Genomic DNA, 25,833 nt, shown 5'->3' with positions numbered 1-25,833 from the left:
GTGGGCGGGCAGGGAGGCGGGAGGAGAGGAGGACCAGGAAGTGGGAGGGAGGGCAGCAGGAGCAGGCACACAACGCGCTCGGAGCGCGAAATCAAATTTAAATTTATAAAAACAAAAATTCACTCACAGGGCCCAGGCAGGGCTACCTAGCCTGCTGTTCCTTCCGGGCTACCGGCGACCGCTCTCCCACGCACCGCAGAGCTAAGAAAGCGGGCGGGGGGGAACGGCCGTCGAGTAGGCCAGAAGGGGACAGTCAGGCAGCCAATCAGAGGGGGGGGTGGGCGGGCAGGGAGGCGGGAGGAGAGGAGGACCAGGAAGTGGGAGGGAGGGCAGCAGGAGCAGGCACACAACGCGCTCGGAGCGCGAAATCAAATTTAAATTTATAAAAACAAAAATTCACTCACAGGGCCCAGGCAGGGCTACCTAGCCTGCTGTTCCTTCCGGGCTACTGGCGACCGCTCTCCCACGCACCGCAGAGCTAAGAAAGCGGGCGGGGGGGAACGGCCGTCGAGTAGGCCAGAAGGGGACAGTCAGGCAGCCAATCAGAGGGGGGGGTGGGCGGGCAGGGAGGCGGGAGGAGAGGAGGACCAGGAAGTGGGAGGGAGGGCAGCAGGAGCAGGCACACAACGCGCTCGGAGCGCGAAATCAAATTTAAATTTATAAAAACAAAAATTCACTCACAGGGCCCAGGCAGGGCTACCTAGCCTGCTGTTCCTTCCGGGCTACCGGCGACCGCTCTCCCACGCACCGCAGAGCTAAGAAAGCGGGCGGGGGGGAACGGCCGTCGAGTAGGCCAGAAGGGGACAGTCAGGCAGCCAATCAGAGGGGGGGGTGGGCGTCCCGTCCCCTTTCCTCCATACTGTATGAGCCTCCCTTCCAAGGGACGGGAGACGGAACCTTTTTCACCCGAAAAAACCTTCTTCCCCTTTAAATTTGGAGGCGCGCAGCCCAGGGAGCATGCGCTGCCCTGACTCTGCCCTCCGGCGCCACACCTCAGTCCTCTTTTCCTCGTCGACGGGAATGGGCTGAATTCACCAGCACTCCTGGGTTTGGCTTCGGCCATGTAATTCCACGTGCGGATACTACTTCTCTTTGTCTTTTTTTTGTCTGATCTATCATTCAGGTACTCGGTCCTTAGGTGTCACGCTCCTCCCCGGCGCATGTCGACTTTTACATGGTTCAGCAGGTGTCCATCCTGCAACAGGCTCTTCCCAACTTCAGACCCCCACGCCCTCTGCCTACGTTGCCTTGGCCCAGACCACGGTTGGCAATCATGTTCGGCGTGTGACTCGCTGTCCTCGAAGGCGCTGAAGAACAGACTAGCCAGGTGGAGGGAGCTCTTCCAGAGAATCTCAAGAACTTCGTGAAGCATCGAACCAGGCCCAAGGTAGGGCCGATCTTCTCCATTGCGCCTACAGTCTACCCATCAGTTGCGCAGGGCAGTTTTCCTTGGCGTCCATATGGACAGAGTACGCAGCGGCTCCAGCAGCTCCCCCGCTACCTTGTCGGCACCCCCCTGCCACCTCTTTGGCCAATGAGGAGGTGCTTTTCGAGAAGTTCCTCGGCCTCATGAAGTCACCTCAGATGGGGGTTATCATCAAAGACGTCATCAGGGAAGTCCTCCCCGCAATGCTAGAGGCACCACACATGATTCCGCCGATGCCGCAGGCCCTGCCGCAGCCACCTCCCCTGGCTCCACAGGGGGCTCCACCACATTCTCTGCCGCCTCCTCAGCTTCCGGCCGCGGGCTCTGTACCCCAGCCTCCGGCGCCAGATACTCCTCCTCCTCCAGAAGATCCTCCAGATCCGCAGGATACGGATGAGGAGGAGGATCCGGACATGCCATCCTCAGCCAGGGCCTTCCACGAACGTCTTGCTGGTCTGGCGGACTACCTTTGACATCTCCTACTAAGGGAGACATGCCTTGTTGTCCTTCCTCTAGAGTAGAGGGCATGAGAGGTAACTATCTCATCAGAGCGACCCATGGCAGAGTGGGCGCAAAGAAAGTATTCATCAAAAGAAACATTCAGTGCTAGGGAAACCAGTAAGCAGGAAACATTATATTTTTCGTATGTGGAGCCCACAGCTTAGTTTGTTAAGATGAGTCAATCGGGATAATACTGAATTTATGTTTCGAATTGACTGAGTATCAATGGTTCCAAATGTATATTCAATATATATTTCTTTTTTAAGAAAGGTCTGTTATTATTGGCAGGTTGTTTGTGACTGTTAATTGTGGCAAAGGCGTTTTTATTTTCCTGCATATAAAGGTTCTGAGTCCAAAGGTGTTATGTTTAAAGGCAAAATACAAAGTATTCCCTCTTTCGGTATCCCCGCTACAGTGGCAGTGTAGCCATCTGCTGCATATCACACAGGTTGCTTCAAAAAGGTTTCTATCACATGTCTTTCCTTGGGTGCTGTAACTCTGCATTAGCGTTTTAAAGCACATAGCGCGTCCCACATTAATCTTTCATCTTCTATGCACCTATCCATGTTTTATAGAGCACGCTATGCAGCAAGTTAAGTGAGAAAAGGCTTGCATCTAGAGACGTCCTTAATCTATGCATCTTTGTCATACAATGGGAAATAGAATTGATTGTGTTTAATGTATTGCTCTGAATCAGGAAGCTCTACTTTCTAAATGCCTTTTAGTTTCTACGATGATGGTCTCCAAGACAGTCATTTATTAGATTATTCTGTTGGGTTAGATTTGCAACCAATAATAATTCTTCAATATGATTCTTCAAGATGGGGCAAGTTCAGTCTATTTTGTTCGGCTCCTCCTTTGTATCAAGTTGATCATGGTAGCAGATGTCCGTTTTGTTACTGACACAAAAGTGGTGATGATCAGTACTGATATCTGATATGCCCTCGATTTTAAAGTATCAATAAAAGGCTTTGTCATGGAAAACAGACATGAGACAAACTTCTTGGGTGAGGTTGGTTAACCAACTCTTTCATAGAAGCACTGCAGGGTGAACACAGGCAATAAGAACAATCAATCACCATGAAGTCCAAGACTGTATTGCATTCGCCATTTAACATTGCCTGAGCTCACCAAACTCGCTGTTAGGCAGAGACCTGTGCAGTTCCCTTTTGGACCACTGCAAAAGGCTTAAGACTACAGGTGTTGGCAGTAAACCCAATTGGTAGCAGTCTGTACCACCCAGATTTACCTGGTAGCTGTGGCTGAGCAGCCAAACTTCTGTCAAGAAGAGTTGGATAGTATATAGAGTATACAAGATAGGTACCAAAATACAGTAGCACAAGCAAACACTGACCAGAGCTTTGGTATCAAAATATATAATTATTTATTTAAAGACACACTTATAGAAACACTCCAGCACTATTATTGTAAGCAAGTTCAAAACACAGTCACTACTAATATATATACATCCCTTATTCCTTATTAGACAAGTCTTAGTTAACACCACTTATTTTCAGACAGAGGTGAGCGCTTAACTAAAGATGGCACTCCAATAAGTTATCAAAAAGGGAGGGAAAAGGTATAAATTAGAAAAGCACACAACACTAATACTTTAGAAGCACCCAGCAAGGCAGGAAAGTCAAAGTCTACTCGTGAGCAACAAGTTCAGAGGCCAGGCTCCCTCTTGGAGAGAACAGAACACCAATGCGCCGAAGATCACACAGTTTAAGAGGCTTTGAAAAAGTCTTGCAGAGAGTTCAAAAAGGAATTAGTTCAGCTCAGAAAAGTTCAGTTAGCCAGCCTAGGGTCAGCCCAGGTGGTAAGTCGAGAATTTAGTAGTCACCCGGTACAGACCGTTGCAAGGGAGGCTAGGCGGACACAGTACCTTTTAAAATGGAGAGGATCCTCCAGCAGGGGCAGTTGTTCCTGGCAGTGGGTGCAAGTCATGGCGTCGTCCAGAGGAAGAGAAGGTCTCGACGTGGAGGAAAGCTGAAGGTCGTTGCACTGCCAGGGAAGAAACCAGCCGCGGAGTTCTCCGGTTAAAAGGTTGTACCCTTTTATTCGCGGTAGTGGTAAATCGTGGTATCCCGGTTGCCGGGGTGCTTGGCACAGGCAAGGCGGCCACAAGATGATCTGGGAAGGCGAAAAGACGGGCAAACTGGTTATGCCCACCAGTCAAAGGAAGGAGACTCCTCGGATGAAGATCTTCTCTGTCGTCGGGAAAAGTGGTGAGACGGTTCAGCAGGGCTCCACCGGTGGTGTCGTCGTTGCAGGTCAGCTCATCTTCTCCCTCCTTGGATTCTTAGGTCCTGTGGCGACGTCTGAAGTTCCAGTCCCCAAAGCCCTGCTTTTATGCAGAAAACCCCCATTCATCAGTCCTAGCTGTCACTCAAACCGGCTCACCACTGGGCCAATCACACAAGAGTGCGACTTGAGTTGCCGAGGCAACTCAGTCCAGGGTGCCTAAACCCCCCTCCCACACTTCCTGTAAACCCAGACAGAGTGGCTCCACTTTTGGAGGCTTCTGTGTAGAAGCCTGTCAAAAAGTGGAACAAAGGGCTCGACTTGGGTTGGAGTTACAAAGGCGAACACAAACGCCATTTTAAAACCGAGTTCTGACAAAAAGACCCAACCGGGGAATAAATATTAAATAAATAACCCAGCGGTATCTTTAACATTGCACCAAAAAGTGGTGCGTTTAGAATGAATGGGAAAATCCCATAGTAAATATTCTTAATGAATATTTCGCGTGGTAACCACTGCCACCAGCCAGAAACTCGACGAGGGGGGACTGCACAGTGCCCCCTAAAAAAACAGACCCAGGGGTAATCTAATTACCCCTACCAGTACTTCCACATATGATGGTTTGTACCGGTTCTGTTCCCAATTTAAGACTAGTAAAGTCATTGGTGACTTTACATGCCCTGGGAGACAGTAGTCAGTCCCAGGGTATGGAGTCTGTTTTGGGGGTCACTATGACACCACTGTGTTACTGCACTGAGGGTGCTGTGTAACACACTTACCAAAAACCACATGAAAGCCTATGGAGTAAAAGACCCCATAGTCCATAAAACACATTACAAAGTCAAAGGATATCTTAAATCATGTCTAAGAGTGGGAGAAAAAGAGTCTCACTCTTAGCAGGAGAAAAAAAAATAAACCCCAAAAATCCAGCAACGCTAGGGACTAGGTTTGGGAAATTAGCCATAACAGAGAATTCTCCCTAACACTCGCCCCATTAGCCTACCTTGTGGCCCAATACCACTCTGTGTCCTCATGTCTCACCACATTCGCTTACTGTGATATCTTGCCCACTGTGTTATCTAGCCCACTGTGTTATTTAGCCAATTGTGATATCTAGCTTACAGTGATAGCTTGCCCATTGTGTTACTTTACCCACTGTGTTATTTAGCACATTGTGATATCTAGCTTACAGTGATATCTTGCCCACTGTGTTACTCTGCCCACTGTGTTACTCTGCCCACTGTGTTATTTAGCCCATTGTGATATCTAGCTTAGTTATATTTTGCCCACTGTTAATTTGCCCACTGTTACTTTACCAAGTTATTTAGCCTATTGTGATATCTATCTTACAGTGATATCTTGCCCACTGCAATATTTAGCCCACTCTGTTATTTACCCACTGTGATATCTAGCTTAATGTGACAATCAGCTTCATATTAACACGCCAGACATGCTATTTTAGCCTATTTAACCTCACATCTTGGCTCATGGTGTGAACTACTCTGAATTGTTCCTGTAGAAATTTGCATCTAACCTCTAGGGTATCAATTAGTGTCTCACAGCCTGTTACACCACTGACTGTTCGCCTAAACGATTCTGCATCTAATCTAAGATAGCCTCTTTCCCTGCCACATGGCCACCTTACACAGAGTCACGCTAACCATGGCCACTATCCTCCCGCTGTTCCACTCCATCGCACCAACTAACTTCCTACCCCTCCTCCACCCACATACATCTCACAATGCCTCCACTACTGCCCCTTGCAATAACAATACTGGCACCCTCAGCCCTGTGGAATGAATCCAACACTTTGCCTTGCCACCCTCTCCACTGATATCATGTCCAGTGAACGTCAGAAACGAGAGACTGGGGTCTCGCTTCTTAAACAGTAAGCCACCCAACTACATCGACCTAGACTCCGATAAATTGGTTGACCTTTTGTCATGCATCAGCCTTGGAGATTTGTGTATCATTGGAGGTACTACTAAGATGGCTGCTGCCCGTCCCATTTTACGGGTCTAGTTTGTTCCAAGATGGCTGACGGAAGCTTTAACCTGCGAACCAGAGCAACGCCCATTGCGTTGTATCGTTTTTCGTTACGTGCTTGCTAGTCGCTTCCAGCGCCCAGCCTTTCAACTACTACTACCTCCTATACCTAGTCCCTATACTTTCCTTACCCTAGCGGTGCGCTTTTGTTTTCAGGTAAGGTGATTGGGATCGTTTCTGACTCACACAACGCGTTCTACCAGGCATCTTCCGTATATATGTTATTTCTTCCTTGTATCTCTTCCAGCCAGAACGATCAGCGTTCTCTTCCACTGCTCGTATTATCGGCTGAACTATACTCTTCTGTCTTTCCCCTCTCCTCTTCCATTCCTTTTCGGATCTCTTACCTGCCACAGTGTGCAGCAAGTCTCCCCTTCATTCCGTTGCACCGGAACTCCACCCGGAGGCCAACCAGACACCCCATTTGGAAACTGAGCCCTTACTAGTCGCGGCTCACTGGAACGAGTGGAGCCAGGTGTGGGCATTCCTCCAAAATCTTCGAACCTCAAGGGCTACACCTCCTGCCAGGACTCGTTTTTCCATCTCAAAGGTGAACTGAATCTAAATTGGATTTTTTTTGCCTGGAGGCTTTTTTCCCCATTTTTAGGGCGTGCTCCTCGATTAGCCCCTAGATCTGTCAGTCAGATCACAGAGGCTACCGAGGGAGCGCGTCCCTACCTATGACAAAAAAAAGAGAAGAAGCCGGCTGAAGGGGAAAGAGTCAGGAAGAAGAAGACTACAGCCAGGGTGGAAGAATTAACGGAGGAGACAGGTGGGGAGGAGGAGTCAGGGGAGGTAGAGACCAGGCGTGACACCTTTACAATGGCACCCTAGAACTAGCCATAAACAACATCACCCCTATCAAACTAAAAAAAGCTAAACCGCAATACCAAAAGAGTTCCTGAAGCTACTTGGAGAAAATCACCCATCACTCCTAACAAGGCAGTGTTCGCTTCTGCTGCTTCTTCCTATGAATTGGCCATCCTCAACACCAAAAAAGGACTTGCAATAACTGAATACTAAATGCAAAATCTAGTGTTAAGGAGCTCTTCAGCATTCTGAGGGAACTGGAGACTCCAGCTCCACCAAAAGAAGCATGCGTCAAGGATGCAGATTGGTGTGCCAAAATATAGAAGGCTTTATCTGACAAAATAACAATGCTACAAACTAAAATAGAGACTAAAAAGACCAGGCTGGGGGATTCCAAGATGGCCGTGCATCGCTAAACTCTGTGGCCCTGAGCTCCCAACCCACATAGTAGCGGAAGCACAAAAAGCAGCTGAATAAGCCCTCCCCGGGACCCACAAGACACAGCAAACAGCATCGAAGAGTAGAGGCAATGCAGGGGCCAAGAGAGGCAGAATATGAATGCCCCCTTCTGCGGAACTCTAAGCGAGGAAGCAGCGGGAGTTTGCAGGAGGATTCGTCTCGCCTCATCCGACATCAAGCGGAGATCGCCACTCGGCCCCCTCCAGCGCAAACCGGTTCTGAATGCAAGTAAAGCCGCAGGGATAGCACGCCCTATGGGCGCAAAACGAGAAACCCTAGACCCGGCTCCCCTGACCTGGAGATCCCTTCCAGAAGCCCCTGCGGGCCCACCGGACATATCTACCACCTGCTGGCTCCCGCCGTCGGGGAAGGCCATCACTTCCAGACGTACGAAAGAACGCAACCCTGGGACCCGGCGAGGGAAAGGACCCTTACCGAGGCACCCGCCCACAGGGGAACAAGATATGACATTGGAGGACATAGGTGGGACCCAGCTACCGTCACAACCCCCAGGCTCATTGTTGGCACATCTGCAAGGTGAGATCCCACGGGCCCAGCCAGACCTTCTGGTGCGCCGAGGACCGCTGCCCCCAGGGGTGACCCCCAAATACGCACACGAGCCCCGAGGCCTAGCAAGCACGAGACACAGCTTCCCCAACCCGCGGTGGGAGCACGAGGGACCCCAGGGCCCAATCGGACCACACCAGAGGCCCGGGGCCGCACATAGGACACTCTGCAGCACAAATCTCATAGTGAGACCGCGTATTGTCGGCCCCAACAGCCCCGAACAACCAAGCGAGGTATGGAGTCCCGTTTCCCTGTGCCATGCCGCAGCAATGCGCCCGAATTCCACAAGGACAGCAAGCACTAAGGCAAAATAAATATAAGAGGCACGCCAGATCAGCAAAAAGGGGCACACATATCCGCCCTTGCCCCTGAGCCCAACCGCACTCGGAAGAGGGGTCTACCCAGGGTCCGACCAGCGATTAGGACAACGTGGAAACCAATTGCCCAACGGAGCATACCTGGGGCACGGGACAGCACATTGAGCACTCCAGAACGCCAATCCCACAGCCTGAGCACTTCCAATCAGCTCATCAGTCCCGGCCACACAAGAAAGCACGCCGGAGAAGCGGAAAGGGGCATAGACTGCGGCCTTGTCCCCCGATACCACTACCACCCAGAGAAGGGGCCAGCTGGGCAAGACAACCCTCTCCTAGCTCTCCAACTGAGCCATAAACAAGACCAACGAAGCACTAAGAGGCACAAGACCTCCTCCTAAGCAAAGCAAATAAATGTAAACCAATCTTCAACCCATTAAGACGCTGACAGCCCTCAGAACACCGAAGTTCCCACATTACAACAGAGTAACCCCCCAGAAAGGCCCGAAGCAACGCTAGCAACTCACCTGATGTAGAGGGGAGTAAAGGGGTACATGCACTCCGCGACACAAAGGGGTCCCCAAAAGACAGTACTCCAGAGGGGCGGGCGATTCCCCCAATGCCTGACAGGGCTGGCAGAGCACGAACTTGTTCAATCTACTCTACTTGTAGTGTTTGGACACCCCAGAGGGGACAGCAGCCTTTCCTCCAACCCAAAATGTCAGCTCAAATACCATGAAAACCACAGATAGGGGGTACAAACAGGTAAGAGGCTGGGACCTCCACATGCCACTAGCTGAAACGAACCACCATGCAGCAGCCAGGTACCGACACCGGCGCCAGACTAGAGTGGACACGGCCGCTCCATGCCAATCAAGGCCCACTATGTCAAGGAACAGAATGAAAGAAGTCCCGCCATTTCTCAAAAACACGAGGAGGGACCCCTGACAAAGATACGGGCCAAGGAGTCCGAACTATCTGGAGAACACGTCACGGGAGACTGGTCCATAGATCCAGTCGCAGACCCTACACAGGAGGTTCAAGACAGACCAGTAACTCGCGCTTCACTCAAGCTGTTCCTTGCCGAAATGGTGGACAAGATCACTGCGGCAGGCCAGAAGCAAATAGATACGCTGAGAGAGGACCTGGCCAAGGGCTTACAGGAAATAAGAAGGGGCATCAACAAAATAGAGGCGAGAGTGGACATCAACGAACGTGCCATACAGGAACTGACAAAAGACGCGAGGAAGGCGGACACCCTCCTGGCGGTGGCCACCCAAAACCTAGAACTGCAGGGAGAGGACCTGGAGAATAGATCCAGGAGATCCAATAATACAGGTCAAGGGCCTACCAGAGGAGACACAAGACCAAGACCTATCACGAACACTGAAGAGCATCTTCAGTGATTTCTTAGACTCAGATACAGGCGCAGAGGTCCAGTTCGATAGGATCCACATAGTGGGCCCACGCAGGCTCAAACCTGGGGCAAGACCGAGAGACGTCCTAGTGGACTTTCATAGCTATGCGATCAAAGAGCAAATGTTAGCTAAGGCCAGGAAAGTTGACCGCATCACATATAACGAAGTGGAAATATTCCTGTACCAAAACTTAGCGCAAATAACCCTTATGAAAAGGAGGCGAATGGGCCCGGTCCTAGCACATCTGAGAGCCCAACAGATTTCATACAGATGGACCCACCCGTTCGGCCTGAGCTTCAACTGGCAGGGCAAGCAGCACAAAGTCACGACTGGCGAACAAGGGGCTTCCCTCCTGGGAATGTACGAAACAACATCTAATGAGCCCCTCCTCCTCGACCAACCAACTCAATGCCCGTAAACCATGGGAATGGTCCACGGTGAGGTCCAAAAGAACAAAGAAAGGAGAAAATCATCCTACATCCAGGAACACAATGATGAGAAAGGAGACGGACCACCCGAACAGACCTACCGACAGTTCTAACTGAAACCACAATTCGAAGAACCAAAGCAACTGTCACGGACCACCTTGGGAGGGCATACTCTAGCATAAGATAAGTGCTGTGCTGCTTCAGGTTAAATGGAGGTTTTTGACAACTTACATGTGGGAGGGGGGGGATATAAGGAATGGGATTGGGAGATCCTGCGTGGAGCAAGCCTGGGGTACCCAAGGGATCAGCTCTCGTGACCACAAAATGAGAGGGGCGGAAAGCCAGCTGAGCCCACCCAGTGGAGATAGGACGGGAAGGGGGGAAGTGGAACTTAGGGAAGGTGGGTTTGACGGAAAGATCCAGGAATAACTGATAGCAGAGGGGAGAAACCACCAGAGGCACATCAGAGGACCCAAAGGAGAGCAGATGGAGCTACAGGGGGCACTGGGCGGGGGGAACAAACCAGAGGTAACACAAATGGCTAGTACAGAACAACTGAAATTCCTAACATTAAAGGTGGAGAGATTTCTGAGGAGGGAACAACCACATATAGTTACGCTACAGGAGACCCACATTCAAACTTGGGATACACGTAGGATAAAGGTTTGGGGATACTCAAGAATCATCCAGGCCATGCAACCGAACAAAAAAGAGGGGATATTGCTGGCAATGAAAGACGGGTTAGACCTGACAATCAAAGGGAAAGAAAATGATGACCAGGGGAGGTATCTAGCAGTAGCGCTGGAAGGGCGGGGAGAGGCCTAAACACGGTGGCACACTCTACGCACCCAACGCAGGCCGAGACGCCTTTATTCAAAAAGCCCTCATCCGCCTAGAGAAATTTGCAAAATCAAACATCATACTAACAGGGGACTTCAATATGGCTTGGGACCCCACCAAAGATAGGAGCTCGGCCTCCCAGGGATCAATGGTGAGACCCTCAGGGGACCTCAAGCAAAAAATACAGGACCAAGCCATATTAGACACATGGAGAGAACTGCAGGGTGACCCAGAGGGGTTCACCTACTCACACGCGCATCACTCACCCTCACGGATTGATTACAGTGGATCTCCAGAGCCCTCCTAGGGAAGGCAACTGACATCGCACTAGGTACAATCACACTCTCAGACCACGCCCCATTAACCCTCTCCTTAAAAAGAAAGAGGTCTGCCGGGGCTGTGGAAGTAGCACTACCCGGCCTGCTCTTTAAAGATGCAATGCTGGTCTGGGAAGTAGAAGAAGTGGAGGCATTTGTTGAATATAACAAGGCTGAGGACACTACGCCGCAGACATGGTGGGACGCCCTCAAAGCAACAATAAGAGGGAAAAGTATAGCTATAAAAGCGAGAAGAGACAGAGAGATGAGGTTGGAAGAAGCCCGACTAGAGGGTAGACTTAGACATCATGGCAAAGATGGGCCCGACATAGACTCCAGCCATTACAAGGGAATACAGGGCAATACGAGGGCAGCTAGACCTCATACAAACTAGGGCAGCAGAATGCAACTTACTGCGTCTTAGGCAAAAATATTACATCAAGGCAAATAAGTTGGACCGTCTTCTGGCCAGAATGTTGAGGAAAGGAGAAGGATAAAACCATCTTTAAAATTAAGATTAACGGCAGCCTGACCAGCACCAATAACGAGGCCATAGAGCGAGAGTTTGTCCAGTTCTATACTGCACTATATAGCGCCCATAACCCGTCACCCACACGTCAGGAAGCCTACTTGAACAAAATAGACCTACAACAAATTACCGGGGAATAGAGGGAAACCCTGGAAGGGGACATCACGAGAGACAAGGTCAGGACTACAATAAACTCCCTACCTACTAACAAATCCCCGGGGCCGGATGGCTTTGTTGCAGAATTTTATAAAACCCTCAAAGAAATCCTAATCCCACTTCTCACGAACCTATTTAACCACATAAGGCTGTAGTCGGCACGACTACAGCCTTACCCAAATCAATGGAGGAAGCGAAGGTAATACTAATTCATAAGAAAGGTGAAGACCCCACAGAGTGCGGATCCTATCGCCCCATAGCGCTGATTTATGTCGACATGAAAAAATTCACACCCAAATCCTGGCGTCGAGACTCAAATGGATCCTCCCTAAAATAGTTCAACTTGACCCGTCAGGATTCATCAGAGGCAGGTAGACGGGGAATAATGTTAAGAGATTAGTACACGTAATCGAGATGACCCAGAAGAGAGAAATACCTCGCAGTAAACGCTGAAAAAGTTTTCGACCGGGTGTAGTGGGGATTTCTCTTTGCAACCATGCTCAAGATGGGATTCGACCCCAAGTACCTGGGGTGAGTCAGGGCCAACTACCAACACGCACTCCTCCGGCTATACATAAATGGGCACATATCTGAACCGGTGGCAGTGTTCGCACTACACCTGGAACCCTTCCGGGCAGCTATACGAACAAACGTGGACATAGCAGGAATAGCCTTCAGGGGGAGCCACCCACAAGTCGCTGCCTTCGCGGACGACATACTCTTGATAATGACCTGACCTGACACCTCCCTGAGGCCAATAAACATGGAGCTCACCCAGTTCGGAGAAGTGGCAGGCTTAAAAGTGAACACAAACCAGTCCGAAATCCTCAGCCTTACCCTTCCAAACAAGGCAGAGCAGTAGCTTAAAAAGGCCTACCAGTATAAATGAGTGGACTACGCAGTAACATACCTAGGGGTACAACTGTCCAAAACAGTAGGAGATCTGTACCAAGCAAATTATCCACCCCTCCTGGAGAAACTCAAAACGAAAATGATTGATTGGGGCCCACTAACCATAACATGGATGGGACGCATCAACGTCCTAAAGATGGTGGTTTTACCGCAACTGCTCTACTACTTCACGGCCCCTCCAATTCACATCCCACCCGCCTTCTTTAGATCCCTCCACAAAATCACAAACCAATTTATCTGGAACAAATAACCTTGGAGAGTAGCTGCAAAGCTAATGAGAACCACGACTTCCCGAGAGGAGTATGGGGGAACCAGATTTCAGGGCGTACTACACGGCCGCCCAAACAAGAGTGGTTAGAGACTGGCAAAACGATGACCGGTGGAAAATGGATAAGGCGGCTGTGGGGGGGTGGTTCTTGGAGGGAATTCTGTGGAAACCCAGGGCAGATAGGCCGGCCCAAATGTATAGTAGCCAAATCCTCTCGACAGTGGGAGACGCGTGGGACTAAGCAGTAAAAATGTCACACATTACCACCTATCCCTCCCCATACACTCCCCTCTTCGATAACCCGCAATTCACTCCAGGACACAAGACACCCACGTTTGACGCCTGGAAACAAGGGGGATGCCACAGGGTTAGAGACATGTTTATGGGAGAACAAGCTAAACTCTTTGAGCAATGCAAATCTGACTTTGACCTAGGGAAAAACAGAGGTACCGCTATGTCCAGCTGAGGCATTGGCTACTCCATCCCAGTATGAAGTAAGCAGGGAGCCGTCCACTAACACACTTTGAGAGGTACCTAAATACGGATCCCGGAGACCGAGTGGTCACATCCATATACAAGCACATTAAGGAGGGAGAGGCCCCCCCAACAAGAGCATATATGGAAAAATGGGAAATAGAGACAGGGTGCACAATTGAGGAGACAGAGTGGAAGAAGCTATGGGCGCAGATCCCCAAATTATCTAGATCGCTCCAGATCAGAGAGACTTGGCTGAAACTAATGCTCCAGTGGCACTTGACGCCAGTCAGGTTGCATAGAATGTACCCAGGGACCTCACAAGCTGGAAGGAGTGTGGAGGGGAGGGCACCTTGAGTTACATCTGGTGGGACTGCCCAAAAATAGACCACTACTGGAAAGGAGTACGGGAGGCAATAGAGCAAGTCCTGGGAATCAAGTGTGGCTGGAACAGGGGACTAGAGATTATTGGATTTAACAGAGTCTTGGAAGCTGTTAAATCAAAGCCAAGCCGAAAACTCTATATCATAATGATGATGGCAGCAGCACAGGTGCTGGCACGTAAATGGAAGTCAAGAGACCCTCCACAAGGTCATGAATTGGTGGCAAAAATGTGGTCAATTGTCTCCATGGAATGGCTCAGATACTCGATACAGCGAGAACACAACAGGTTCAGAACTGACTGGTCAAGCCTACTGAGATACTTAAGGGACGGAGGACGCCGTGCATGGTGCCCCAGGTCCATGGGTCTCCTGGGAATAACAGACCGATCGGGAGAAGGCGACCTATAAAAGACACCCACGTGTGAAGCAACACAAAGGGAGGCCCAAAAGAGATTGTAGAAGAGACATCCGTGCTGATGTTTGAACGCCCCGACGAACAGCTCTAGTGCAAGGACAGCACCTGGATCAGGAGGGTGTGGGACGGGAGGGAAGGTAGGGGAAGGGTGGGACTGCATGTTGAAAGATGTTATGTTGTTTAAAAATGCAAATAAAAACCTATTGGAAAAAAAAGACCAGCCTGGCCAATAGCTCTAACACCACACCCTGCGGGACCCTCACCCCCCTTCTCTTCAGTAACACCGAAAGAAGTGGAAAACATTATCCTAGGCCTAAAACCATCAAGGTCATTTAGGAAGACGCCAAAGATCTGGTCCCATTCATTGCCCCTGTGATTAACTCCTCTTTTAACGCAAGCTTGGTCCCCAACAACCTTAAGGAGGCTTGGGTTATGCTACTCCTTAAAAAACCGAACATAGACCCCAGCATACCGACCCATTATAGGCCCATTACAGCTGTCCCCTTCCTCTTAAAAATCCGGGATAGAGTGGCCTATCTTCAAATCCCAAAACATCTGGAGGATAATAATCTACTAGGTATCCGCCAATCTGGCTTCAGACCTGGACACAGTACAGAAATGGCCCTCCTGGACTTAACAATCCAAATGGATGAAGCCAAAAATAAAGGCAACTTGGCCATCCTTCTGTTATTGGACCTTTTTGCAGCGTTTGATCTTGTCGATCACCAGATCCTCACAGAATATCTGACCACTGCTGTTGCCTTTTCCACAAACGCTTCTAATTGGATCCAATAATTTCTCTCAAACTGAACAACCAGGGTCTTCGCACCCTCAGCCTCAGCTGCTCCATTCCCCATCTACTGCGGAGTACCACAGGGTTCGTGCGTCTCTCCGACACTCTACAACATTTTCACAAAGCTCCTCTTTCATCGTCTTGATAACATGGGTGTCACCTACACGAATCACGCAGCTGACACCCAGGTTCTCATTATGCTGACTGGCTGCTATGAAAATTACTCCAAACTGATGAATTAAATCTACCTTGGATTCAGGCGTGGATGGCTACCCACAGCCTGTGTCTCAATGATAAGACGGAGCTACTGATCATTGGATCCCAAGCACGTCTAAATAAACTTGACTCACGGTACATGTCCTTCAACATTGACGGGAACACCATCAAAGTTGCAAAGGAGGTCAAAACATTAGGCTTCTATCTGGAATCTACTCTTTCACTCAAAAAACAAGTGAGTGCCACTGCCTCAACACCAGCTTATACCAATAAACTGATTAATGCCTGCAAACCATACTTGTCCCCCAACAGCTGCATTACGTTAGCCAGGGCACTAGTCTTATCGAAGCTGGACTATTATAATACTCTTTTCTTAGGCTCCACAGAACAGAATCTTAATAGACTGCAGGTTCTTCAGAATAATGCCTTGAGAACATCCCCAGGTCTAACCACATCTCAAGCATTAGACATGATTCCCACTGACTCCCGATGCGCGACAGAATTTCGCTCCATACTCTAGTTATCACTCATAAATGTTTGTCAAACTCTGCCCCTAAATATCTGGCTGACAAATTCTCTAGAAACCAACCTGCCAGACCTACGAGATCATTCTACTCGCACTGCCTCAATATCCCGAGGTACAATCTAAAAACAGCGGGAGGAGCTAGCTTCCCAGTCTTGGCCGCTAAATGCTGGAACTCTCTCCCTCTTACTATCAGAGCTGAATCTTCCTTCTGGTCATTCAGAGCTGAAGTGAAAAACTGTCTCTCTGACAAGAAACACTAATAGGCCCAGGCTATTGATGACCTGCCTCTGCTGAAACAAATGCACCCTAACACATTTCACAATGTATTATTGTATTTCTTGCACTGTCGACCAAACTGTAACCGCCGGCGACAACTCTACGCTCTTATATGTACTAATATGCAAATCGACTAACCTGTAACCTATTGTAGACACGCACGTCTTTCTTATGTACTCTATATGTATGCTTCTGTAACTTTGTCATAAACTCTAGTGCCCAGTTACCTCGGGTTAGGTGCGCTTTATAAATAATAAACTAAATCCAGAAGTTTGCAGCACATCACCAAGTAATTTGAAAGGGAAATGGGTAGCAAAGGTAAAGACCAGGTTTATCTTCATACAGCTGTACTGAAATGGGTCGGCAAACTAGCAAAGTATCCTTGTCGCAAAAGGATTGGCAAGAGCATGGAAACCTCCAGGTTTACAAACAGTTTTACACAATGAACCTCGTACAGAAAAGTCAGTATAATGTATTTAGTCTGTCATATTAACAGCGATTTCCTAATGGTACATCCTGGGGCCATGACTCATCCAAGCTAGATGCAATGCTGCTCAGCCCACCCATGTTACATAGACCACCTCCAGCTAAGGTGTTTCCATTGCAACTAATAGAAGTAAAACTGTGGACGCAGCAGTCACATGGGCGATATTCCAGTTCTACTGCAGCTAAACCTGTCTTTATGATCTAATACAGAGTGCCATTAAACGTATCAGTGCCTCAGACAGTGGCTTACTTCTTCCTTGCACAGCCTTATGGGCAGTCATGTGTTTGCCAATCAATCGCTATTGGTTTTGTGCCACCATCCCTAGCATGGCTGCTGGTCCTGCATCATTGCCACAATGATGGCTGCTGTTCTTCACTTTCCAAGGCTCATCTACTTCCACTGACCTACGTAAAATGCCAGCAGCCCCCACATCTTTATCGGCTGGTCTATATACCTTTTCAGTACATTAACTTCAATATTACGAGTGGAAGATGTCATGAACACATTAGGGAGGATTTCAGTCTTCCCAATCAACACATTGGCTAATTCTGTAGAGCCAGGCAAACTCAGACACCCAAAATCATTGTCCAGGCTTCAGGAGATAACCAACGCAGATGAGTGATTTTAATACAATTAAGCCTTTTGCTCCTCTAAAATGTTTTGGAAGTAACTTGCTTAATATACTCTTGGCAGTATAGGCATATTTCCAAAATAATTTGGTAGGGCAGCTGAATACAAGTGTGTGAGTAAATACATTGTTAGTTGCCAAGTTTCTGTTCTCCAATCCGGCTGCCAAGACACATTTCAAAATGGATTCCTTTCCCCAACTATATTAGGCTTAATGTTAAATGTGAAGGCCTAGTCTTTCTTGAATCGGCAGGCTCTTCACATTTACATTTAATTTACTTAGTTAGATTTCCCATCAACATTCTTTAAGCATTCATCTTCATATATTTGTATTTTTCTCACACAGCTGAATACCTATAAACCAATTCTCAATGACTGAGCTGGAGGCAAGGCCTGTAAAAATAACTTTTGCAAATATCCCCAGTACTCTACTGTTCATAAGACTGATATGGAGCCAGTATGTTCTTTATAACAATAATTCATAAATGGCTAACATGCAGATGATTTTCTAATTTTAGATGGTATCAAAATAGGCTTCCAGAAGATGTTAGTAGCCTTACATTCCTATGCAATAGCCAAACAGCTCAGAATCATCAAAGCCAGGGGAGGGCCATAGCTTTTGGATCCCAACCCTCGTGGTGGACAAGCGAGGGAGGATCATCTGGGTAGGGGAGTCCGGGGTTGTATCCATGGGGTACCACAGGCGAGACACACTATACCCACAGGACATTAAGAGATAAGGAAGTAGTCCTAGTAGCCTTTATGGGGTATACTGACTCACCTATCCCTTATCCAGCTCTCATTGCTCTAAATTCAAAGCCCATTATTCATGGTCCAAGTAAGAGGAGGAAAAGAGTTAAGTACATGAGATTGGGTGTGAAGAAAGATCAAGCACAACAGAGACAGGACAGTGATATTCATATCCATTCATCTGTTACCCATCGAGACCTCAGGGAATACTATCAAGACCCACGCTTGTATAATAATACTTCAAAGAGATTAAATACTCTAGCACAAGGAGAAGCTAGCTCATTAAATTAAAACAAGGATAGAGAATATTCCCATCCCCGCTGTCGATCTCCTAATACTATTCTAGTAAATGGAATTAACCATCAATCCCAATTCAACTTTCCCTCCCCATTTTCGACTACTACTGGTAGGAAGAAGAAGCAACCGAGAGTAGTGAGGATTACCTGTAAGAAACACATTGAATTGAGAAACAGAGGGAAGACTGACACCTACTGCAATTAGGTTGTCCCATTAATAGTCAGTCAGGGTCAGGGTTTTAACACTGACTACTCACACTTGACTCCCACTTTAGGTATAAAAGGTGTGGTTTTGCACAACCCGAAGAGCGAGCTGTGAATCCTGATCGGAGACGAGAAGCAAAGGAGCAGGGAGCTGCAGAGAGAGAAGCCTGGAGGATCCGGATGAGAGCAGCGTGCAGAGACTCTGGCCCGGTCTTCGTTAGGGCCTGCAGCGTGGCTGAGGAGCCGTGTCTCCAGGGAGCCAGAGCTAGGCAGCCTGTGTCCTGCGGGCGGTGTGCAGAAGAGTGCCTGTTTCCTTAGGACGTGTGCCTGTCCCAAAAGGGTCTCGGGGGCAGGTGGTGAGACCGTGATCTCTATCCCACATTCCTGGAGAGACCATTCAACAGCGCAATGCTACCCAGTGAGTTTCAAGTCAGTAAGCGGGAGAAACTCTGGAGCGTGCGGCTAGCTGGAGCGGGAAGGGAGAAAGACAGATTTTGTAAAGCGTCACGAAGCAGAAAGCAAGAGAGAAAGCAGAAAGTGAATGAAAAGCGAGAGATAGATGCTAAGAAAGCAGAAATTAAGCAAAAGGCTTCAGAGTGAATAAGAGTGGTGCGAGTGACCCGAAAGTAACGGAAAGATGCAAGTGAGCACTGAAGAGCGAAATATGTGTGCAAGAGGCACAATAAGGAAAAGGACTGGTGCAAGGGTGCTCGAAAGTAAAGAAGTAAATGTGCAAGAGGCACAGTGGAGAGGAATCGAATCAAAGGAAGGTGCCAGTGGCAAGACAAGGTGAAAGAAGAGAAAGCCAGAGAAGGTACAACTTTGCACAACAAAGTGGAAGATAACAAAGGGGTGTAGGAAGCACCAGAAGTTGAACGTATAGAAGAAAAGCAAGTACAGGAAATACAGAGAGGTCGCGGTTAGGAGGAGCAAAGAACCTGGCGTTTTATTCCAAAGTCTCTGATTTTACCCCATGAGAAGGTTTGTGTGAAAGGAACTGCAAATAAGTAAAAGGTACATCCTGACAAGTTGGATTTCCTGTTTGAAACTAGAGCGGCCTAAGCTTGGGGAGGGGATCCCTGAGAGGCCTAAGAGGAACGGTTATCAAACTGAACTTGTGTTTGAAACTGAAGGGGCTAGAGCTTGGGGAAAGTAACCCTAAAAGGCCTAACAAAGGTGAATACTTATTTTTTCAAACAGAGAGGCATACTTGGGGAAGGGAAGCCTGAGAGAAACTGTTATATTTTTGTTTTGTCTGAAACTTGGAAGCATTGAAGCTTGGGGAAGGGAATCCCCAGGAACTAAAGTTTAACAGAGTGCAAGAAGCTTGCGGAGAAGAGTTAACAAACAACCTCTTTTTGATTGTGCTGAACTTTGATGATACTGACAGAGCCACACCTGATGAGAAGACCACCGGAAACCAGCTTTGGTAGATATTTCTTTTTGATTCCCTATTTTTCTTTAAGAGACTTTCTATCACATTTTATCAAAGAGTGAGGGCAAGCATAGGTTCAGGGACAGACAGATTTTGGTTTTGGACTTTCATATATCGGCGGCCCTTAGAAACATCAGTTGAGGGAACCAACCCTTTAGAGTTAGGGCCAGTTAGGTACTACACCAACCCCAGCATTGTAGTCAATAAAGGTTGTGAAACTATAACACTTCTGTGTCTCTCTTTATACCATGCCAATCTCACAGGTGGCATTATAAGGGTTCATGTCCAGAAGCGGTGGGGCAAACTCTTTGCTATTAATTTGTTTCAAATTGAGATCCAGAATCCCTCAATTTCAAACATTGTAGGTTCTGGGATGGAACTAATCGTACTGGGTAGGTAACTGCTCATATGGGTATGGCGATGCTACAGAACAGATGCTTATTGTTTGTTTTACAGATCTATAGTCTTGATTTGGTGGCACAGTTCCTTATTCCTTTCGAAAATTGGTATTGAATGATTTGTAATATGTGATACAAACATTGCACTAGATGCCTGCCGAATATTTGCTTTTTAATTGCCACTGTAGAAATGTACCACTTGGTCTCTTGCAGGTCACGAAAACTGCCTAGAGGTACTAATGGAACAGAGGTCGGCTCGCACATTTGATGGCAACCCATTTACTCCATTGCACTGTGCTGTGTAAGTAGAACCTTTAAGCACTGTCTTCGTTCAAAGAGATCGCCTGTTGGTACAAAACATAGTGTAAAATGACAACACTTTAAAGTTAAATATGAATATGAATTTTCTTTTCTGCTGTTTTGTTTAATTTAGTTTTGTGTTAGTCTAAAAAACATTGGGCCTCATTACGACCTCGGCGCTAAACCATGGTGCTATTATACACTTGTGTATAGGCGCGTTACAAATGCCATATCATATCATATATGGTGAATGGCGGAATTACCGCCCCATTCCAAGGTTGGCGGGGTGGTAATTCCCATTCACCATGGGCCATTCCCATTTTTGCCCCATAGGGCTCAATGGGAATGGGAAAGGCGCTAAGTACGGTGCCGCAAATTGCGGCACTGTGCTTAGCACCAAGGTCCCTTTGCGGCACCCTACTTTAATGACTGGTGAAACCAGCCGTTAAGGTCGGGTCCCGCAAAGGGACCTCATAATCCGGCGTTAAGGGTTTAACGGCGGCGACACCTTTTACGGAGCCGTTAAACCCTTAACGCCAGGGTTGTAATGAGGACCATTGATGTAATAAGTCTTATAAAAAGTCTATTGAATCATGTGAACCTCACATGTTCCTTGATGATCTATCTCAAGGAAGTTCCAGTGTGTAGCCCTTATGGGGGCAGCATGACATCCTGACCAGAATACACCCAGCAATCAGCAAGGACTATCTTGTAACACTTGTGCCATACAGTTTTATCTTTTTGAGATGACTGTAGGAAAAGCTACCTTGTTTTAGACACATTGGGCCTCATTACGACCCAGGCGCTAATGGGTTAATGGCGCCGTAAAAGGCTGCGGCGCCGTTAACCTATTAGCGCCTTATTACGAGGTCCCTTTGCGGGACCCAACCTTAACGGCTGGTGTAGACCAGTTTGCGGCACCGTACTTAACGCCTTCCCCATTCCCATTGAGCCCTATGGGGCCAAAATGGGAATGGGGAAGGGCCATGGAGGAAGGGGGAATTACCGCCCCGCCAACCTTGTAATGGGGTAGTAATTCCCCCTTTCTCCATGGCGGAGTCGGTAACTTACGGGCATGGACCATGGTGCTCATAGCACCAAGGTCTTCCGCCAGGGTCGTAATGAGGCCCAGTGGGCCTCATTACAACCCAGGCGTTAAGGGGTTAACGGCACCGTAAAAGGTGTCAGCGCCATTAAACCCTTAACGCCTGATTACGAGGTCCCTTTGCGGGTTGCACTTTAACGCCTGCTTTTAGCAGGCGTTAAAAAACCAACCCGCAAAGGGACCTAGGAGCTAATTACGGCACCGTAATTTACGGTGCCGTAATTAGCGCATTCCCATTGAGCCCTATGGGCCAAGAATGGGGAAGGGGCCATGGTGAATGGGGAATTACCGCCCCGCCAACCTTGGAATGGGGTGGTAATTCCGCCATTCACCATGGCGGATTCCGGCATGGACCATGGTGCTAATAGCACCATGGTCCACCGCCTGGGTTGTAATGAGGCCCATAACCTGTTATGGTCTACAATCAACCTAGTGCCCCATCAGCCACCTATATGTATAATTCTGTTACAATGTTTGTGCTTTTTGGATCTGAGTCTGTGCACAGCCACGCTTACCGTGAGACCTGGATACAATGTGGTGCTTTTGTATCCTTACATCCTAATCTTGAGGATGTCTGAATCAGAATATATGGTCTAATGTTATAAACGTTTTAATGTTAGGGTGAGTGTTGTGAAAACGTAAAGTAAGGCACTTTGCAATGTTAGTGCAAGGAAATTATTTACTTTTTTGTTTTTAATACCTTATTTTCCCAAAACACAGCCCCACGATATGTGTGTTTTCTCTGTTTGGGCAGCCGTCAGCAAGGGCTAGGGTGGTTCTGGTGTACACTTGCCCATTTGACTACATTCACCCATATATAAAGACACCAGAGTTATACAGTTAGAGGGACATAGAGCTAGGTAACGAAAGTGCAGAGAGTGTGAGAGAACTGAGTAGGCATATAGAATAAGCCAAGTACACTTAGGTTCATATCATTTTATTGCCTCTAAAGAGACTCTGTAGGCATCTTGCCAATGTTTTTGGAAGGTCTCCTGTGTTTTCCCAAGCGTTCAATTGCATATTGTTTTTAATCTCTGAGAACAGTTTATGCTCACTGTTGACATTTAACATGCATGTCAGAGGTTTGAATCCCTGCAGAGTTTACATTGCCTTTCATCTTTTCTTGGTGAATTAAATGAGGATCATTGAGTTGGGTAATATTTATTTTTTATTTATAACATTTTTGCAACGCCCAAACCCAGGGGTATCACAGTGTTTATTACAGTAAGAAGCAGTAGGGATCAATACATGAAGCAATCATTAATCGTACTTAGAAAGAGCCTTGTTTTTAAAGTTTTTTTTTTAATGTTGTGTAGGCTTGTTTATTTCTGATGGCTGTCGAGAGAGTGTTCCATAGGTTGGCTGCAGTAATGTAAATGCAAAGCTGACCCCGTGCCCCCAACCCCTGCTCTGTTACTCTTATAGTGGGGGGTGAGCCGTGAGATGCTAGAGTTAGATCTTAGAGCGCACACTGGTAGTTTCAGAGTGAGACAATTGTTGAGGTAGGAGGGAGCTTCTTTGTGTATGCATTTGTGTGCAATGGTTTGAGTTTTAAAGCCAATCCATGCTCTGATTGGAAGCCAGTGTGCTTCCCGTCTGGTTGCAGAGATATGGTTGGATAGTTGTATAAACATCTGTAATTTATGTCCCTAGGAATCGACAAAGACTGTAGTGGTGTGCCCTAAAAAAAAAAAAATATATATATATATATATATATGTGTGTAACATGTGCAAAAAGAAGTTGGTATACATGAAGGATCCCCATGAACAGTGCATTTACTGTCTATACCCTCATGATATATAAAGGCTCCCTTACCCATCCATCAAGCTCTGGGGATTCTAAAAGCCATCACCATGAAGGAAAGATGACCTATAAAGATAAGGAACCGGCCTCTAAAATGTCCTTTACGGAACGGCTGTCCACAGGGCCGTCATCAACGGGTAGGTCGTCCAGGAGCGACCGTGCTGCCAAAACTGACAGCAGATCGTCGACACCTAAACTGTCCACGAAGGACAATCTGTCCACGACTACTATAAAACTATCCTTGTCCACGACGAAAGAATCCTCGTAGAAGGATAAAGAAAAACATCACTCATCCACAAAGCTCTCGTCGACGAAGCCGACAACACCCTCGTCAAAGGAGAAGGCTACGCCAGAATATCCGTCCACAAGCATCTGTCGATGGGAGGCCTGCCGTCCACGGATGAAAACTCATATAAGGCTAAAGATCTGCCTGAGAAAATCCTCGCCAACACAGGAGGACGGGAAGAACCTCTGACAATAACTACAATTCACTTGTCACCAATTAAGGACATGGTGGAATTGCCAGACATCCTACAAGAGGAGTTCTTGAGGTTGAAGATGTGGCTCCCACGCAAGACATTGCAGACCCCTTTGATCCTACAGTAATGCAGTCCATGCAACAAATTATAGAGGAGTTCAACAGATGGCAAACGGCTCAACTTTCGGGACCCTCTAATTCCAGGCGCAGAAATGCATCCACAACAACAATAAGTACCATGTCCCCGTAAAGGGACAGGTCACCTCAACACATGACACCCTTACAGGTTTCACCATGGGGCGCTCCCATTACCAGTAGAGCCCAGAAACGTAGACTATCCCCAGAGCCGAATTACAGATCCAGGGAGAGGTCACTGTCATGCAATGCTTCACCAAGAAGGCTCTCACCTCCACCTAGAAGGCTTTCAACTCCACCAAGGAGAACTTCACCCTCAAGAGATCCAATCTCTGATGTACCATCCACAGTGTCTGTGTCGGATTGGCAGGACGACCCAAGCACTCAGGATGAACCCTACTGTTACCCGAATAGGGATTTTGCAGACACAGACGAACAGGAGGAAGGAGAGATCGCACAGGACACACAACAACCTAGTGAATGGGATGACTATGTAATAGAAAAACAGCGGAAGCGAGACTCCCCAGTGGAAGCATTACCTCCTGATGATTTACGGGGTAATTCATAGAATTCAGTGCACAAGTGGCGCACGCGGCTGGCGCACAGTGTGCTCGTGCGACAGTCTGCACCAGCCACGTGCGCCAAAATCCATTTCCGCGCACAGTGTATTCATGGATTTTAACATCCATTACCAGCTGTGGCGCAGAGTGCCGCAGCGACCCTGCAGCAGCGCCAGTTACGCCCCCAACCCCTCCCCGTGCGTCATGTACAGCGCACAAATCCCATACATGGCGCACAGGCCAGTGGACCAGCATACAGGCCCCCCAACCAAGAAAACGCCTGTAAAACTCCCCACGCACCCCTCCGAATACATGTACCCCGCTGCGCGGGGAGAATCACACACGATTGGCCCTGTGCGAGAGGGGTATGTGTATTTCGGGGGTTCACGGGAAGTTTGACACGCGATTGGCCCTGTGCAAGCGGGGTACATGTATTTCGGGGGTGTGCGTGGGAAGTTTCACACGCGATTGGCCCTGTGCGAGCGGGGTATGTGTATTTCGGGGGTTTGCGGGAAGTTTCACATGCGATTGGCCCTGTGCGAGCGGGGTACGTGTATTACTGGGGTTCGCGGGGAGTTTCACACACGATTGGCCCTGTGTGAGCGGGGTACGTGTATTTCGGGGGTTCGCGGAGAGTTTCACACGCGATTGGCCCTGTGCGAGTGGGGTACATGTATTTCGGGGTGCGCGGGGAGTTTCACACGCGATTGGCCCTGTGTGATCGGGGTACGTGTATTACTGGGGTTCGCGGGGAGTTTCACACGCGATTGGCCCTGTGCGAGAGGGGTACGTGTATTTCGGGTGTGCACGGGGAGTTTCACACGCGATTGGCCCTGTGCGAGCGGGGTACGTGTATTTTGGGGGTGCGTGGGAAGTTTCACACGCGATTGGCCCTGTGTTGAGTGGGGTACATGTATTTCGGGGGTTCGCGGGAGT

At 48.2% G+C, this 25,833-nt stretch overlaps 1 protein-coding gene across 4 annotated transcripts in view; it reads left to right on the top strand.

Moving 5' to 3' along the window:
* Positions 1 to 25,833, top strand: part of ANKRD44 (ankyrin repeat domain 44) — a 1,456,106-nt gene that overhangs the window by 1,190,787 nt on the left and 239,486 nt on the right. For all 4 annotated transcript variants that reach the window (XM_069615728.1, XM_069615729.1, XM_069615727.1 and 1 more), the window contains one exon: positions 20,729 to 20,816. In XM_069615728.1, coding sequence (XP_069471829.1) covers positions 20,729 to 20,816 — 88 coding nt within the window. The remainder of the gene's footprint in view (positions 1 to 20,728; positions 20,817 to 25,833) is intronic.

The sequence above is a fragment of the Ambystoma mexicanum genome, chromosome 9, assembly GCF_040938575.1.
Source record: "Ambystoma mexicanum isolate Mex_15411 chromosome 9, UKY_AmexF1_1, whole genome shotgun sequence".
Lineage (NCBI taxonomy): Eukaryota > Metazoa > Chordata > Amphibia > Caudata > Ambystomatidae > Ambystoma > Ambystoma mexicanum.
This window is presented reverse-complemented; position numbering and strand designations above follow the sequence as displayed.